The 19,973-nt window shown below is 30.5% G+C and overlaps 2 protein-coding genes across 3 annotated transcripts in view; one reads left to right on the top strand and one right to left on the bottom strand.

Moving 5' to 3' along the window:
• Positions 1-8,422, bottom strand: part of msl-1 (male-specific lethal 1) — a 37,766-nt gene extending 29,344 nt beyond the window's left edge. For both annotated transcript variants that reach the window (XM_075355962.1, XM_075355961.1), the window contains exons 1-2: positions 7,929-8,422; positions 2,886-3,297 (exon numbers count right to left, since the gene is read on the bottom strand). In XM_075355962.1, coding sequence (XP_075212077.1) covers positions 2,886-3,297; positions 7,929-8,276 — 760 coding nt within the window. In that variant the 5' untranslated portion in view covers positions 8,277-8,422. The remainder of the gene's footprint in view (positions 1-2,885; positions 3,298-7,928) is intronic.
• A 10,940-nt stretch (positions 8,423-19,362) lies between these two features.
• On the top strand, positions 19,363-19,704 carry LOC142319927 (uncharacterized). The gene has a single exon (XM_075357602.1). It carries the CDS (start codon positions 19,363-19,365, stop codon positions 19,702-19,704), a length of 342 nt encoding a protein of 113 aa, XP_075213717.1.
• Positions 19,705-19,973: the final 269 nt, after the last annotated feature.

Below are 19,973 nucleotides of genomic sequence, written 5' to 3'. Positions count from 1 at the left end.
ATTGATAGCGACCATAATTTGGTGATAATGAAATGTAGATTGGGGTTTAAAAACCTGAAGAAAAGGTGTCAGATGAATTGGTGGAATTTAGAGAAGCTTGAGGAAGAGGAGGTAAAGAAGATTTTTGAGGAGGACATCGCAAGAGGTCTGAGTAAAAAAGATAAGGTAGAAAATGTAGAAGAAGAATGGGAGAATGTTAAAAAGGAAATTCTTAAATCAGCAGAAGCAAACTTAGGCGGAATAAAGAGAACTAGTAGAAAACCTTGGGTTTCAGACGATATAATGCAGCTGATGGATGAACGTAGAAAATATAAGAATGCTAGTGATGAAGAAAGTAAAAGGAATTATCGGCAATTAAGAAATGCTATAAACAGGAAGTGCAAACTGGCGAAAGAAGAGTGGATTAAAGAAAAGTGTTCAGAAGTGGAAAGAGAAATGAACATTGGTAAAATAGACGGAGCATACAGGAAAGTTAAGAAAATTTTGGGGTACATAAATTAAAATCTAATAATGTGTTAAATAAAGATGGTACACCAATATATAATACAAAGGTAAAGTCGATAGATGGGTGGAATATATTGAAGAGTTATACGGAGGAAATGAATTAGAAAATGGTGTTATAGAGGAAGAAGAGGAAGTTGAGGAGGATGAAATGGGAGAAACAATACTGAGATCTGAATTTAAGAGAGCATTAAAAGATTTAAAGGGGCAGATAAATGTGAAGAATACAGAACAATTAGTTTAACTAGTCATGCATCAAAAATCTTAACTAGAATTCTATACAGAAGAATTGAGAGGAGAGAGTAAGAAGTGTTTGGAGAAGACCAATTTGGTTTCAGGAAAAGTATAGGGACAAAGGAAGCTATTTTAGGCCTCAGATTAATAGTAGAAGGAAGATTAAAGAAAAACAAACCAACATACTTGGCGTTTATAGACCTAGAAAAGGCATTCGATAACGTACACTGGAATAAAATGTTCAGCATTTTTAAAAAATTAGGGTTCAATTACAGAGATAGAAGAACAATTGCTAACATGTACAGGAACCAAACAGCAACAGTAATAATTGAAGAACATAAGAAAGAAGCCGTAATAAGAAAGGGAGTCCGACAAGGATGTTCCCTATCTCCGTTACTTTTTAACCTTTACATGGAACTAGCAGTTAATGATGTTAAAGAACAATTTAGATTCGGAGTAACAGTACAAGGTGAAAAGATAAAGATGCTACGATTTGCTGATGATATAGTAATTCTAGCCGAGAATAAAAAGGATTTAGAAGAAACAATGAACGGCATAGATGAAGTCCTATGCAAGAACTATCGCATGAAAATAAACAAGAAGAAAACAAAAGTAATGAAATGTAGTGGACCACTGAATATGAAAATAGGAGGAGAAAAGATTATGGAGGTAGAAGAATTTTGTTATTTGGGAAGTAGAATTACTAAAGATGGACGAAGCAGGAGCGATATAAAATGCCGAATAGCACAAGCGAAACGAGCCTTAAGTAAGAAATATAATTTGTTTACATCAAAAATTAATTTAAATGTCAGGAAAAGATTTTTGAAAGTATATGTTTGGAGTGTCGCTTTATATGGAAGTGAAACTTGGACAATCGGAGTATCTGAGAAGAAAAGATTAGAAGCTTTTGAAATGTGGTGCTATAGGAGAATGTTAAAAATCAGATGGGTGGATAAAGTGACAAATGAAGAGGTATTGCGGCAAATAGATGAAGAAAGAAGCATTTGGAAAAATATAGTTAAAAGAAGAGACAGACTTATAGGCCACATACTAAGGCATCCTGGAATAGTCGCTTTAATATTGGAAGGACAGGTAAAGGAAAAAATTGTGTAGGCAGGGCACGTTTGGAATATATAAAACAAATTGTTAGGGATGTAGGATGTAGAGGGTATACTGAAATGAAACGACTAGCACTAGATAGGGAATCTTGGAGAGCTGCATCAAACCAGTCAAATGACTGAAGATAAAAAAAAAAAAAAAAAAAACATGAGACAAACAGCAGAAATGAAAGTAAGTGAAAAATATGACAGGATAGGGCTAGGTCGAGGTGTTAGGCAAGAATTTTAATTCTCAGACATGGTTCAACATTTACAAAAATTTATATATATATATTAGAAGAGGGAATAAGTATAGAGAATGAAAAATATGGTAACAAAGTTTTCACATTCTAGCTAATGGGACAGATGTGCTTTAAAACTTAGCCAAGGAAGGAGTAATGAAAGTGTGGAATGAAAATAACTAAAGAAAAAATAAAGTAATGGAAGTACATAACAAAGAGGATTTAATGGTAAAAACAAGTGAAGGAAGAATAGAAAAAGTAAAAACTGACAAGATATTTGGGTACTATGGTGAGAATGGAGTTGAAGATCACAATGGAAATTAAAGGAAGCCTTCAATCAGAATAGGAACTACTACAAAGTAAAAGTTTGGACTTATGAGCTGTGGATATAGAGAAAATAAGATTGACGGCTAAAGTGAGGAATGAGAAGTAATGAACAGAATTAAAGAAGGAAGAGCACTTAATGCAGGTAGTAATCAAAAGAAAATATTAACGAATAAGGACGAGTGGTTGGGGGAAGTGGGATCTTGACAATTGCATTGAAAGGGTCAGTGGAAGGAGAAAAGGACAAGGAAGTTGAAGGATGAAATTAATAGATGAAATGAAGATTGGAAACTACGGGGACGAAGGAAAAGGCTTGGGATAGAAATGGATGGAAACAGCGATGGCCTAAGGGACCTGCTACCAAGCAGACATCAGATTATGATGATGTATTGATGCAGATTGATATAAAACTAAAATATTTCAAAGATATATCAAAATAACAAAATTATTTTAATGAATGATTTAGAAAATAAATACTGTAACACACCATTTTTTATTTGTTTCTTCCTTCTTCTACGATGTGCAGACTCTTTTTTTGAGGCTCTTCCATTTAATTTACCTGAGATATTAGCTGCAGATTCTTCTTTAATGTCCCGCATAGAATTCCATGAAGCACTACGATTGGTTCTTTTACTCCCAGCACTACAAATACTGCCAGCGTCATCACGTTTTCTCTTTCTAATAGAAGTGGTATTATTAACAGTTTCTGTTACATTTCCGATAGGCCCATTGTTATCAGGAGATGTAACAACAGCAAGAGAACCAATACTACTTAGACTAGGTACCGAGAGAGTATTGATAATACTACTATTGCTATTGCTACAAGGAGGTGACTCAGGTACATCTCGGTGTTTCTGTAATGTCACACGCCTATCCATTCGTTCCAACCTCAGTTTTAACTGCAAAACCACAACATCAAAATTTAATAAAATTACAATTCTTTGAGGAAATACAAAAACATTATTAATTACATGGATTTAAATATATAAATGAATTAATTATAACACTGAAACCAGCAGATAGTCAATTAAAAGTAAGAATACTTACCTACTGGAGTGCTTTCGAAACTTTCACTTAATCAGATGTATAAAATTACAAATTATACATCTATTACATAAATTATCATGCTTTGTCATTTAAAATAAAAACCTCTTTAAAGTACACTATGCTACGAAAGAACAGTCAACCATGGTATAAAAAAAGGCTTTAATTTTAAATGACAAAGCATGGTAAGCTGATACAGATGTGTAATTTGTAATTTTAAATGGCTAATGATGAAGTAAAAGCTTTGAAAGAGGTCCAGTAGGTAAGTGTTCTTACTTTTGATTGACTGTATCTGGTGGTTTCAATATTATAATTAATTAAATTATATTATGCAATAGATATATATATACAAATGTATTTTTTTTTCAATATTTGAATTCATAATTAATTATTCATTGTAATACCAATGAACAATAATTTAATCTTACTCAACCCTTTCTGAAACTGGTTTCTTTTTTATCATCACATGAGCACTTTCATAGTTCACTACTAGGTTCTCATATGAATTTTTTCTTTAAATTATAAATATATTAAATGTCATTAATATACTTCCAAATTGTTAACAGTTAACAGTTAACAGTTATTGTAAACAGTTAACTGAATATCTCTATTGTATTTGATTACAAATGATTTAATCAAACATGATTGAAAACATTAGATAAATTTTCCTTTTATGTTAAGCTTTAAAAATATTTAAGTATAAAATGTTAAATACATAATATATAATAAAAATTGTCTGACAAAATAGTTATGTACAATGTTAAGTGTCAACATAATAAAAATTAAAGAACAGTGAAAGAGATTTAAATTTGATATGAATGTTATTTTCTGCCCTTTCTAGCACTGTCACGCTTAAGATTTGTAGTTATGTTTCAGAGTACCTTTAATCTATAAACTACTTTTAGCACTCTCAGAAAATAACAATCAATTACGATAATCTTAATGGAGACATAAAATATTGTGAAAATGTTAAGATATTTAAAAAAAACCTAAACTTCAAACCCTGCATCTGGGGAATACATGGACTTGATGATGCTCTTTCTGTATATGATTTAGTGATACAAGAATTCCTTAACAGAAAATCCAAAGAATGGATTGTATGACAAGGTACAGTAAACATAAATCTTGTAAGCCGAGTTTCTATGGAGGTTGAAAGGAGGTATTTTAGATACAGGTTAGCAATTATACTGATGCATTCCCAGAATGGGGTGAAACACTCACTTCAACTCACCTGCCTTAAAGACTGATCACTGTCTTTATTTCATAATGCAGTCCCCTCTCCACCCTATATACTACCATATTGCCCGCTCTCAAACACAAAACTAGAGGCAAGCAAAATGAACAACTGCACTTCAACCAATTTCACTCATAAAATTTGACTTACTGTATAAAATTGGCTCCTAACATCGTGTGATTTAAAAAAAGAGTAAATGTGGAGAGAGATATATAGGAGGATTAAGGCATTGGAAAGGGGTTACCAAGCTAGACTTAATCTGTGTAAAAATGGGAATGAATGTGTGACAAGTGAAGAGGATAGGATATTGGAATGGTGGGCCGAATTTTATGAAGAAAAACTCAGCAATGAAGTGAAAGTGGCACATGAAACAGGTAGCATAGTGTTGGTAGAGCAATTTATAGAATCTCCTAGTATCCAGGTCAAAGAAAACTTGTGATCTGGATATGGGAACAAGAAAAGATGAAAACTGGAAAATGGGAATCATTTGTCCCATTTTTAAAAGGTACTACGAGTAAAATGTTGACCTGGATTGAATATTTGTTGATTTTCAGCAGCTTTTGATGACATAAGTAGAAAATGCTTGCCTGAGCTAATGCTCAAAAATGGGGTAGCAAATAAATTAATAAAGCTTATATGATACTATGGAAAATTCCATGGCTTGTGTAAGAGTTTCAAATAAAGCAAATCTTTTGAACTCTGAACAATGGAGTGAGACAGGGTGATGCACTGGCTGTAGTAATTTTCATTATGGCTATTGATAAGGTTTTAAAAATACTACAAGCAGATGGGAATGTTTTACAAAATGAAACAGGTGTATGTTTATACTGATGATGTGGTTCTCATCTCAAGAAATGTTCAGATCATAATAGAAATGTTTAAGTTATTGCATAATGAGGGAAAGCCAGTGGGTCAGAAAATTAATATAGAAAAGACAAAACATTTTAAAATGATGATAGAGAAAGGTAGAAGACTGGTTCGAGAGATATTATATGATGATGTGACACTTGAAAGAGTAAAGGCGTTTTAATATTTAGGAACAACCCTGAATAATGAGAATAAGTTACAGGTTAAAATAGAATACAGGATAGCAGATGGAAATAAAGCATATTTTGCCAATCTGAAACTTCATGTCAAAGTTTATAACACAACACAAAACTGAAGCCATACAGGGTACTTATTAAACCTGTAGTAATGTACAGGTCAGAGGCCTGGATATTAACTAAAAGAGATAAGACATCCCGTTTTTAAAATATTAAAAGAATTGTGTGGCATATAAGAACTGGGGACAAGTGGTGTAAAAGGAATAACAAGGAGCTAACCCATTATATTGGTGATGAGGATTTAGTGCAAGACATCAAGGCATGCAGAACAAGATGGTTGGGACAAGTGGCAAGGATGGAGTGACAGAATGATTAATGCCATTCTCAGAGGGGAAATGTTTGGAACAAGAAAACAAGGAAGGCCTATCAGGTGGATGGAGGACATTCAGAGTGATCTGTGAGTCTTGGGTGTCAGACAGTGGTGAATAAAAGTAATAGACAAATTTTTGGAGGCATGTCATATGGGAGGTCAAGATCCATATTGGACTGTAGCATCAGAGAGAGAAAGAAAGAAGAAATGTGGGGATTCATTAACAAATTTTAAATTTTTTTTGTGTTAATTTAAATACATTCTAATTCCAAAAGGTAAGTTTTAAATCATCTACAAACAACAAGTTTTACAATTTCGAAAAAATAATTATACAGTCTGAATATAAATTTCAGCTTATTACTAAATATGGGAAATTGAGTGAGCTTTTGGAAGATTTTTTCAAAACTATGATTCAGTTCTTTATCAGAGTTTGCACTATCAAAAAAGACTCAATGAAATACTTCATTGACATTTTTTATAAATATAATCTACACTTATGGAAAAAGGGCACAAATCAAAAATTCACTTTGTCATAGAAAACAAGAATGCTAACAAGCAACATTTTTAGGAATAAATGACTGTTTACTACAATTGAAACCATAAACAAAATACACATTTTTATAAGATATCCTAACAAAACATACACAAATAAACATTACAATTAAATTGCAGTGACTAAAAAAAATACTGTGTTGGGCAAACTGGATACATTTACCCATAGCTATTGTACAATAAACAAGTAGTAATCAAATCTGATAGTAAATCAGTCATTGCAAATCCATCCCAAGGAAACTGAATAAGATATTACCTGAAAAAGTCAAATAATAAAGGCATAAACAACCTACAAACAGAACACACTAAATATATTATGAAAACAACAACCTGAGTACGTTCCAATAAAATAAATCAATAAATATACAGAATTCCACAAAAATAACCTACTTGGATTTTAAATGAAAACCCAAAACAGATCTAAACTACTTGACAAGAAATTTGATTTAATTATACTTCAAAACAAGATTACATCAATGTCATTTCCTAATCACTGACCAAATATATCTTTGTGTTTTTAGGAACTTAAAAATAAAATCGTTCTTATAATTTGTTTTCTTTAAAAAGGTTAATCCATTTAATTAAGCCAATAAAAATATATTAAAACAGTAGCAACTATACTGACAAGGAGCATAACACCAGAGACTGGCCCAGAATAATAAAAGTTTAAAGATTAACAATAAAATAGAACCAATGATTAATTGACATTATTTTAAAATAAAAGAGCAACACCATCTTCTTGCATAAATAATTAAAATATCAGAAACAATTTCTACTAAAGAAATATGTTAAAACATAGTAATGACAACATAACCTCAAAAAATAGACAATCCCAGACATAATCAGACAAAATAGAATATGTCACATGAAATCAGAAAAAATGTTATAATTATATTTCAAAAATTATTTTGCAGAAATTTTATAAAATTTCTAGTTTTATGATTGAAATCAAACTACTGTTAAAATCATAAACAATTCTGACAACCAAACCCAAACAAGGGTTTTGATAAATGACTGGCATTTGCATAATAATGTTGATTTTAAACAGAAAGTTTAACAACATTAAATCATAAATTCTGGGGTTTTATTTTTTAATTCAAAATAAAATTTTACTGTCCTTGAAACTTAATCTAGTGGTCATCACAGGAACTAAGAGCAGACACAAGCTTTGTTTTTAAACTGCCATATTGAATATTTATAAAATGTAATAAATGACACTTCATAAAATTATAACAAAAAATAAGAATAAAAAAGCACTTTGGTAATTATACAATTTATAAATTGTACCGTATCATTTTCTTGCTGTAAAGCAGATATTTGTTTGTCTTTGGTAACCAACTGTTCCGATTGCTGCTGGATTAGGTCCAAGTGTGATAAAAGTAGTTCTTTTAATAGACTAATTTCTGAATTAACTGTTTTTGATTTTGCACTTTCATTCATACTGCTGGCGTAAATATGGTCAAAATCACAAGGGTAAGAAAGTAAACCTTGCCCGCTGTCTTTAGAACCAAAATTTTCTAAATGTTTGGCACACGAAATATCGTTAACAGCAACCATGTTGATGTTCGCGTCAGTTGTAAAGTCCACCACATCACTCGAGTTTTCACCATTCACTATGATATTCGACTTAGACATTTTTGATTCTTAAATAAACACTACAAACACGAAATAACATATTATTTCAACTGCAACACCAACAACACATTTACCAACAACATCGATTTAAGTCGCAAATCACAAACATTTTGGATATCTTTGATATGGCTGTTGGTAAATGTTCCTTGAACCAAATACGGTAATTGATTAAAGAACAATAATTTAAAATTTGGACAATCATCCCAAACCCTAAAAAAAATATATTTAATTTAAGCCTTTTTGCATATACAAAGAACAAAAGTTTTCTTTATTGTATTTTATGTATTGATATTATTTATTATGTATTCACATTATTTATATAAAATTGCATAAACAAAAGTTTTAGGGTTCATGAATGTTTAAATTAGCCTGAATGAAATGATTATTTTTAAGACGAACTGAACTAAATTTTAAATGTTACGTACAATAACGGATATTGTTACAGGTTAAAAAACGTTTTTTATGGTAGCCATGAAGTTCCCGCTAAGTATTGGATTCTCATTCAAATTTTAACGGCATATTTTTAAAATTGATTACTAAACTCAGCTGACTGCAAGTAATTCAGTAGTTAATTCACGTAAGTCTACATTTTATAAATTGTGGGACTAGATATTTATTTAATTAATAATTTTTTATTGATCTTCGTTTATCATAGTATTATATTTTTATTTTTTACAACTTCAAATGAAAAGTAGATGTTATTTCTATGTAATATAATGGTATAATATTAATTTTGTGTAGTTAAATTAACATACTAACTTCCAAAATTACATACTTTTAAAAACTGTATTATGTAAACTAATTTTACTGGATCAGTATGTTACAAAAATTACAGTTAAACAACTATAATGTAAATTTTTTGGGGAAAAAACAAACAGTAAAATGTGTAAGTTAAAAATATAAGAAAATAATATTCGTAATCAAGTTGTTTATTTATTCTTTGGTGATTAAAATAAATGCAGCAATTATTATTTACTTAGAAATAAAGAATAATTTCCTGTTGATTACTTATCTTTAAAAACTGGCTAGTATGAAAATTATTATAAAAGAACCATAAATTATTATTATTCAATAAGCTGGAAAAAAAACGAAGCGGTTGGTAAAATAAAATATTCTTTTATTATTACTTTATTTAAAGGAAGTGGGAATTTTGATATCATGATGTACTGTTTTTTTTTTTTTTTGTTGCAAATATTCTTTTTAAAATCAAGTACACTCTACAGTACTTTATTCTCATGTTTATAAAAAATAGCCACAAAAGTTTCTGAAGAAGTTATAACTCTACATCAATTAATAGTGCAACTACTACTATTACTATTACTGAATTATTTAGTGTAAATTAAATAATGATTAGCAAATTTTTTATTACAGTTTGAAACAATTGCTTTAATAGACGTGGCAAAGAAAGGGGTCAGTGATGTCAAGTATGTTTGCAGGTTGATTAGCTGAAAATAAATTCCAACATTGACCCTTTACTACAAAGTCTAATATGCAATAATAGATTTAAAATACAGTAATAATAAATCTGCTCGTGGTAACTTCAATTCATTATAATGAATCTGTCTATCATAAAGCCAACATAATACGTCTCCCATATTTGTTTGAATTACAGTTGCAAAATATAAAATCTGTATGAAAAGAATAAAAAAATTTAAAAGTATAGAATTAAGTAATTTTAGATATGGCGCATCCATTTAAAAAATCTGTGACAAATGTTTCAGTGTTTTAATCAATCTGATATGAATTTTGTGAAAAAAGCTTTCTGAATCAGAGCTCTAAAAACTGTGGTCTTTTTTTAGATTCACCTAAAAAATTACTCAATTAAAGAGTATGAACATTTTTAAAACAATCAACAAATGCAAAACTTTGTAGGCTAATTTTTTATCTGTAACTTATGAAAATCTGACAGTCATTTTTTAAGATTTTTATTTGCAAACTTAATCATAGATAATATTTAATTGGATAGGAGGTCTTAATACAGTAACTTCAAAGCACACATCAATCCTTACACATGATAGGCAGAACCATATGTACAAGCTAGCATAATCAAACATTGAAGAACACTAATCAATCCTCTTTCAGAAAACTGCACCTCCTTTACACAAAATTTTTATATTTTATTTATGCGTTAATATTTAACTAATATATAAATGATGTAAGTAGCAAATACATAATTGATTGTTTCTTTATTATTCTCAATAGATACAAGGTCTGTAAATAAAGTAATGAGACTAGCTTTTTTTGGCAGCCAAAGTGACAACAGTGTAAAGTTACTAGTAAACATATGGTTATATGAACAACTGATCTATATTAGGTATTAATATTTTTAGTCTATTATTGCCATGTGAGACATAAACAAACTTTTCGTGCAATGAGTTTTTGTTGTGCGTTACAAAAATGAGTAATACTAATTTATGAACAACATTGTGTAATCAAATTTTGTGTTAAACTCTGTGAGAATGCTACTGAAACTTTTTCAAAATTGGAAAGGGTATATGGGGATGATGCCCTGTCATGAGCCCATATTTTTAGGTGGTTTAAAGCATTCTTAGATTGCTGGGAATCAGTTGCGGATGATCCATGCTCTGGAAGACTGTTAACTCACCATGTTCCAAAAAAGCAAAAACTAGCAAATCAAAACCATGCTTATCTGTTTCTTCAATAGTAATGGCATTGTCCATAAGGTATTTTTGCCTACAGGGCAGACTGTAAATCAATATGTTTACCAAGAAATTCTTGAAAGGCTGTGGAAAAGAGTTGCCCGCGTGAGACCAGCCATCAAAGAACTGGATGCTGCATCATGACAGTGGACCTTGTTACACTGCACTCTCAACTCAATTAACTTGAGTCCCTGCAACTTTTTCATGTTCCCGACTTTAAAAAACACCTCAAAGGACACCATTTTGGATCATAAAAAACATTAAAAAAATGTAACCAACCATCTGAAGGATATTTCAGTTTCTGAGTTCCAACACTGCTATGAAGAGTGGGAAAACCATTTGAAGCATTGTATGGCTTCCCAAGGGAACTATTTCATGTATAATTGGATTGTAAATAAAAAGTTTTTCTGAACCAGTCTCATTATTTTATTTGTAGACCTCATACATGCATGTCACATCAATGTAAATACACAAAATCAACATCTAATAAAAGAATGTTTGGTGTTTTAAGAAGCAAATCTATTTGTTGCACTTATTCTACCTTAATGTAACTGCAGTTTTTGAAGTACTTTTTTGTACTTTTGAAGTAGCTTTTTTAACGTAGTTAAAAAAGCTAGCAATGAATTGCCCAACTTTCTTGGCTATCTGATCAAGTTATGGAATTCATTTTTGAAAAAACTTTGTTTTCAATCATTTAAGCTCTGTTTTAAATTTATCATAGAATAATTAATCTTTACTGAAAAAAGCCACCATAATTATGAATTTTTTTTCACATTTTCATGTAAACATATTTATTTTTAATTTCATGATACAAAGTTAAATAAATACTAAAAAAAACAAAAAAAAAAACAATTATTTCTATACTTTTGCAGGAGTTAATGAAAGTTGAATGCAGGGACTATTATTTTATTTTATTTTTCAAACATATACAATAACTTAAGTACAGCAAGAGAATACAGTATGGATTTTTTTGATATCAGTTGTACTGTATGTTTGACATCTACTCTTATCAACTCTTGTCGTAATTCTATGTGGATCTTTGGCAGAATGATAGAGTCCTGGCTTTTCATCTGGAAGTGAAAAGGATGACATCAGGGTTCAAATCCTGGTCAGACACATTTTTAAACTTATATGATGAATTAATCGTACTAAAAAAAAAAAAGAAACTAGCTAAAGATTTTCCCAGATTTATCATTTCTTCAAAATTATCTATTTTTTCTTCTTCCATGTGGAATTTTAGTTTTCCAATAGTATGAGCTGTTACATTTATATTTACTTCAAGTAATTGAGATAGTAATATTCCACCTTTTATGTTTTTAATAGTTTGCCATTTGATGTTATTGAACTTCTAAGGATTGAGCTTAGAAATTTATGAATATAAAAGCGTGAAAAAAATTAACAATAAGTATAACTCCAAAAAAATTGAAGACAATTCATCATCATTTAATGATTACATCTAAATCCAAATGATTTTGCAGATAAAATTTTTTTATTCAAATAAATGATAATGAAAATAATTTGAAAGAAAATAATATGGAAATGTCATCATCAAACAGTTCAATAGAAACTGTCGACATTCATTAAAAAAATGATAAAATAAACAATGAAGATTTAATCGAGTTTAATAACGAAATAAACTTAAACAAAACAGAAGCTGAATATTGTTTAGAAATTTTTTTGTGGTGAAGAGTATTATAGATATAGTATTTGAATGAACACAAAGATTAACAAAATTTTCAATCCACATGTTTATTCTAATTGAACTATTATATCAATATTTCAAAATATTTTTAAAATGTTTACAAAGTTTGAACCACAAGAAACATATTTTGTCCAGTTCTTATCATTTAAAACCAGTCTCTAAAAATGTCCAGTTTTGTAGCATAAAAGACATTGAAAACAATTTGTTGCAACATTGGATGAGAACATATTATTGTGAAATACTTCATGTATTTCAATCAATTCTGCCTTAAGAAAATAGATTTCAAATTTTTATCCAAATGGTTGGTAGAAATATGAGAACATTTTACGAAGTTCAAAACCAAACCAATGCATGCAATTGTGAATTTTTTGCTATGGCCTTTATGATGTTTATATATTTTGGAAAAAACCGGAAGAAGAAAGTTGTGATGAATCCGAAATATTTAAGTGCAAATAGCAGGGAGAAAGAAAAATTATGATGTACAAATGTGTTACAAAATATTGTAACAGGATCAGTATTGCGGATCAGGATAATTGATAATTAATGGAAAGAAGGATTCTTCTTTCCATTATTATTTATATAAGGAACTAAAAGGAATTTTTTTAGAGTAATGGGTCTGTTTAAAAATTTGTTGTCTGTCATATAGATAATTGCACCTCCAAAAGCTGGTGTTCAACCAGAAGGTTTATCGGGCCAGAATAAGAACTTGTAGAAAACTTAAGGACATGGACAGCGTTGATTATTACGCTTCAACAGTTAAAGAGACGAGTCGGGTACTAGTTCTACAGGTCAGGGAACATAAATATGGCCGAGGACCAACGGAGAAAGCCAGTAGTCTGGCAAGACCATGTATGGTGCAGTCATTGATAATAAGCTATAACAGTGAGTAGTTCTACAAGACTGTGTTCAGTGCATTCGTAATAAAAGGGATATCAGTAAGCATGTTGTAACAAGTGAGAAGCTGTCACAAATATTCCATTGTGACAGTGGGTGAATGCAAGAAATTGTTTCATGAGTAATTGGTAAACAATAGTGAAAGTGACAGTATTATATTCATTGATAAAGTGTAAGGTAGTTCTTTTATAAACAAAAGTAAAAATACCTCCAAAAATTAAATTGTATGAACTTCAGAATTTCTAGTGTTAATGCAATATTAGTTTCTAGCGGTCATTATGATATTGTTAGTAAATTGGACTGTATTTTGATATTTATTAAGTCATTAAATAAATCTTATCTTTTTATTTGAACTACAAATTTTGGTATTATATACATGTATTGTCATAACAAAAATTAAGATTTTTAGATTTTCAAAGATCTTTTAATCTATAGATCTTTTTTTTATCTATCTATATACTTTCCAGTTACAGCTATAGCAATATATATTGCTATAACTGGCAAAGTAAAAATAAATCTTTTTATACATTAAGTAAGTACTTCAAGTAAGATAATATAAATGTGCATGTAGAATTAAGACTAAGCAGAGTTATAACATCACTAAATATAAATAGATATATTTTCTATAATCTCAAAAAAAAGTGTATTTTAAGAATAATATTAACAGTCTGTAAATATATTCCTAGTATAAAATGTAAAAGCAAAATCAGGATGAAGGCTAATCTATCAGCTGGTGGATGTTTCCTGTAGCTTATTTTCATTGATGGATGTTTCCTGTAGCTTGTTTTCATTAATAACTAGCGTAGTTATTTTCACTTTCCTATAAAGATTAAAAACATACACTCATAGTTTTTTACTTCTCACAATGACAAAAAATTCTAGTAACATATAAGCGCCTTGAACCTCAGTCAAATTCAGGTATCAGTGGGTTAAATATATTCTAATGTGCAACTTTGAATTGATCAGCTTTATTAATTTCATAATAATGCAAGATAAACAAGTGAACCTTTTAAAATTAAAAGCGAACATCACATTATTATGAGGGGCAGTAGTAGTGCTCTGTCTTTCATTTGGTACCTTTTAGGTTTGAATTCCAGTCAGGCTTAGCATTTTTCAAAACTACAAAAATTCTCATGAGTACCCCTAATTGACCAGTTAGCCTGTAGGTGCTTAAAAAGAAAATATCTTTTGACACTGTAATAATTTAATTATCCAGCATTAAGAGGTACAATACTAAAGATATTCAAGTACTCAGGTAATTTTTTACTATCCATGGACATTAAACATGCATTTATACAAAATTTTCAATTTTGATGAATCAAATTTACTCCTGTATGGGAGTATGGGAGTATTACTTGTACAAGTTTTTAATTTAAACTTTGTTTCATAAATTCATAAATTGTAATTGCACTCTAATCTTACCATAGTCAATGATTGTTTTCTTAAATCAAGAATAGATGTTTTAGGATTGGTTAAAATTTGCTGTGTGCTATTTGCTTGCTTTTTTTATTTAAAATGAAAAACTGATTTTTTTTTTACCCTTCTGAGTTTTAGATGTGTAAGAGTTGGTAGAATGCTGGTGATTGTGTTGCTTTGTTGAGGATATAACATTTGGTAGTGTTTTTCTAACAGTTATTTTGTTCCATCTTTTTTAAAATCTGTTTCTTAAGAATCTTTATTCATATGTGTTAATTTTCTTTTTTATAGTTTTTAGTAAAAATATTACATCCATGCTTTTATAAATAAACAATAAGAATGTTTGTACTCAATGCTAATTTTAGGTCATTCATTGACATCAAACAGCATTTGATGCTGTAGGCTTTATAACTCAAAACCTTTTAATTTACATATAACTTAAGATAAAATATTTAACTTATCAACAATGTGTCAAAATTTTAATCTGTAGAAACAGCCTGGATTTTTACATGCATTACTTGTTTGACTTTTGGTGTTATAATTTTGTTTACTGGTACTCATTTAACATAATTTTTTCTTTAATTGCATTTCTTTCTCTTTCTCCTCTTAAAACATTCCATCCTTCATGAATTCACTTAACAAAGAAGTGCATTAAATCTTTCCAAACCTATTCTAAGAGTGTGAAGTAACTGCAAAAGAGCAGTAATAAAATTTCTGTGTTTGCATTTGACTTCTCAGGGAAGATATAACTGCTTGCCATCAAGAAAGAACTTAATACTAATAAGAATAAATACAGCATTACCTTATATGGCAGTGCATTAAATCTACTTTAATGTGTAATAAGTGTAATTTAGAGTATCTTTCTTTGTTATGTAGTTGTTTAAGAGTCTGAATGATGTACATGATTTCAGCTGTTTCTTGGCTATCTGTGAAGCATGGTTTATCTTTTTAAAAAATATTTTTGTTTATTTGGTTATAATGTGCTGTATATTTTGTTAAATGTAGGCATGCATCTGCTGCTATTCTAACCTTTTCTACTATTTCTGCTATTCTAACCTTAATTACACCAAGGTAATACAAGATGATGTGAACTGCTAACATAGTACTCAGATTAAACTTCATAGTTATATATACACAAACAAATAATTTTTCTTAGACTATGATCCATAGTTTGTTATTATACCATGTCATCTGATAATTAGATAAAAGTGCTCAACAATTTAAAACAACAAGCACACAAAAACAAGTACAACTGCACCAGAAAAACAGCTCATAAATGTAAAATAAATACGATCACAGTAACTTTCAGAACACAAACAAAACAAATCAATACAACTCTGGAGTATATAAACTGAACTGTTCTGACTCCATAAGCTCTATTTCATCAAATACACAATTAAAAAAGAGACATAATGAACACTTGAAAGCCCAAAGTCAAAGGTTTAGAGGTTCGAATCTAGTAAAAGTTAGTTGCTTTATTTTGATTTGAATACTAGGTAGTGGATACCGGTGTAGTTGATGGTTAGAATTCAACTAACCACATGTCTCAGGAATGGTTGGCCTGAGTCTTTAAAAGACAACATCTTAACACATGTCATGTGTTTACAGTGACAAGGATATTGAGAAAGAGCACACGTAAAAATTTCTAACATACAATTTATAAAGGTACAAAAATGGCAAATCATATTAAATACAAGATTAATTTAATGAGATAATTAAATTATAAACACCAAAATAGAATTCAGATCTACTAAAAACTTTATAATAACTAATAGAAACTGACATTGACTTAAGAATAAGATAACGACAGAAAAATCTACAATTCACTTTATGCAAGTATTATTCACTTTTACTGTTTGCAAAAAAACTGACTTACACTTTATAAATTAATAGAATAATGTCACTTTCACTCTGTATACAAATAACTCACTAAACAGCTTCTTGTTTTCAACCGCTGTCCAAAAAGAATAATTGTGATACACTCCTCAGTTGTTTGTTACCAAATATTTACTCCAAAGCTCCCACACATCATAATCGCCTTTATTGCAAACTGAACTGAACTAGAACTTGTAACTGTCCTCTGCTGGTCCCCAGCAATATTATATCTCTGGACCTGCAGTACCTTTTTGTCCTTTTTCCTGTTTAGCCTCTAGGAACACTGTCAGGTATTAATTCAGAGGATGATATGTATGATTGTGTGAAGTGCAGTCTTGTACAGTCTCAGGTCGACCATTTCTGAGATGTGTGGTTAATTGAAACCCAACTATCAAAGAATACCAGTATCCATAATCTAGTATTTAAATCTTTAAAAAACTAACTGTGTGTACTAGGATTTGAACGTTGGAACTCTCGACTTCGAAATCAGCTGATTTGCGAAGAGTACCAATACCTGAGTTTTCCTTTTGATTGTTCAAGTATAATAATTTCTTTGTCATTTCTTCAAGATTCTTCTTTCTTCATTTTCTCTCTCTCTCTTTTTTCTGGAAGCTTCTCTATCAATTACACTGCTCCCTCCTTAGAGCTGTTCATTCTGAACAGCCCCCTGAGAAGGTTTCAGGCGGTCCAGATGAACTATGATCTTCATTCTTGAATTGCTCTGAAGTTTGTAGACTATATCACTGATTATGCTCAATATGATTTAAGATCCTTCCCAATTGGTCTGAAGTTTTGGACATCTAATTGTCATCTTTGGATGGTAGAACCAGACTCGATCTCCTTCTTGTAACCCAGATGAATTTGCCTGTAGGTCGTATTTTGCTTTCATACTGTCACTACTATTTTCAAATGTTGCCGGGCATAAATATGATGGACTTCTGTTATTAACAAATTCTGCTGTGTACTGTATTGAAGGTTGCTATTTCCCATGTAGTGAACCAAAGAGCAAATCACATCGTAACCCCCGCTCTCTTCTAAAGATCATCTAGATGGGTGTAATACTGGTGGTTTCATGCACAGCTGCTCTGTAAGCCATTAGAAAGAGAAGTAGTTTCATGTTCCAGTTGCGCTGATTTACTGAGTAATTGAAAAGACCTTTTTTAAGTGCTCTTTTATAGTTTTGATGTAGCGTTCTAGCATGCCATCTAACTGTAGATGAAGCAATATAGATCTCTTTTTTTGTACACCAAAATGCCTGAAAACATCTTGCTAAAAACTAGATTCAAAATTCCACCCTTGTTCACTGTGTATTTCTCTCAGTACTCCAAAACAACAGAAGAATTCATTAACAGCATTTGCTAGCAATGATGTTTCTTGGTTTGGTAAAGTGTGAAGTTCTGGCAGTTTAGTGTAGTGTCTCCAAAGTGGGGTATGCATACCCCAGGAGATACACCAAAGAAGTATGCTCACGATCACTTGAGAGTGTATGATTGTGTATCATGTGAGTGTAAAGTTCTCTCATTGATTGCTGTGTTTGGTTTCACTAGCATCTGGAGAGCTCAAAATCATAAATCCACCAGCTTTAAAGCACATGTGCACTAAGACTTATTGGAAACAAAGTGCTCTGCATTTGGCATGAAGATACCTCTGAATGTTCAACAAGAAACTGCTATCTTCATGCGCATGCACTTCAAAGCTGGTGCATTTGTGATGTTGAGCTCCCCAGATGCTAGTGTCTGGTTTCACGTCTTGGCCACTCAATGCACCATTACCCAAGTGACTGGTAGGTCGTGTATCTGTATAATTAAGAGAATTTTACGAACTCTATGGAATTAATATAGATAGCGATGTGTATTGTAATAACTGTGATTAGTTGACTTTTACATGCTGTTGATTTTCAACCTCTCACAAAATGGATAAATGATTAAAAAATTGCCCACACAAAAAATGCGGGTTGAAGATTATTCAATAGTACTTCTTCTGATATGCAACAAATAAATAATAGTGTTGATACTGATAATTGTTTCAAGATTATTAGCAATCCTGCCAAGAAATAAAAATATTAATGATATAGCATGGACAAAAAAATTGTGCCAGAAATTTCAAAATTATCAACTAGGCTTCTTAAAATTTGAATTTACATCAGTTACCAATGATTCTCGTCCTATGTATTATGTTATGAGATTCTGTCTAATGCTTGTATGAAGCCATCAGTGAAGGCATTTAAAAACTTAACAACCTGAACATGAATGCAAACCTCTGCAATTTTTTGAACGTTTAAAAGCATACAATACTTAAGCTAGTCATTTAAAAAAAATTGCTTCACTTAATGATAAATGTTTAGAAGCCTCTTTTGAGGTTTCTTTCTTAATAGCAAAAGATAAAAATTGCTTTTTCAGTGACAATAAGTGGCTGTTGATAAATATTTTACTTTGTTGATTTTTTTGAAAAAGTAAACATGCTCAATTTGTCTCTTCAGGAAAAAAGTGACATTTTAACAATGACCAAGAAAGTAACTACATTTCGAAAGAAAATCGTGATGTGGAGAGAGAATATAGAAAAGGGATCTTTAGAAATGTTTCCATCATCGTGTGATCTTGCTTCTGAAAGAGAAGTAAATGTGGAAGAAATTAAAAGTATTATATCTAAACATTTAACAAATTTAGAGACAGAATATTGTAACCTATTTAAAGATCTTCGTAGTATTAAAACAGAGTTTCAGGTTATGAACCCATTTGCTGCAAATGTAAAAATAGATCACCTTTCAGTTGCAGCTCAAGAACAGGAAATTGATATGAGAGAAACAACATTACAGTACAGATTTAAAGGAAAATCTCTTTATAACTGGTGGATGGAATTGAAAACTGATATCCAGACTTAGTAAGCACAACAATAAATGTAATCTTACTATTTGGTTCTAATGGGTGTTTTTTTTAGAGTGATAGAACTTTAAATTGAAATAAAACACATAAAAAGGTAAGTTTAAAGCCAATTTTGTTTTTATCTTTAAGATAACTATCTGACATTTAAACTTTGAAAATAATTTCTGGCATATGTCCACCACGACTAGCTTTGATGAATTGGATTCGATCAGTCCAGTTTTGAAACACTTTTTCAAGCAACTGGAAATCTATTTCGTTAATAACACAA

Source organism: Lycorma delicatula, chromosome 2 (genome assembly GCF_047948215.1).
Source record: "Lycorma delicatula isolate Av1 chromosome 2, ASM4794821v1, whole genome shotgun sequence".
NCBI classification, from domain to species: domain Eukaryota; kingdom Metazoa; phylum Arthropoda; class Insecta; order Hemiptera; family Fulgoridae; genus Lycorma; species Lycorma delicatula.
Note: the sequence above shows the minus strand (reverse complement) of the source record. Positions and strands in the feature narration are given on the sequence as shown.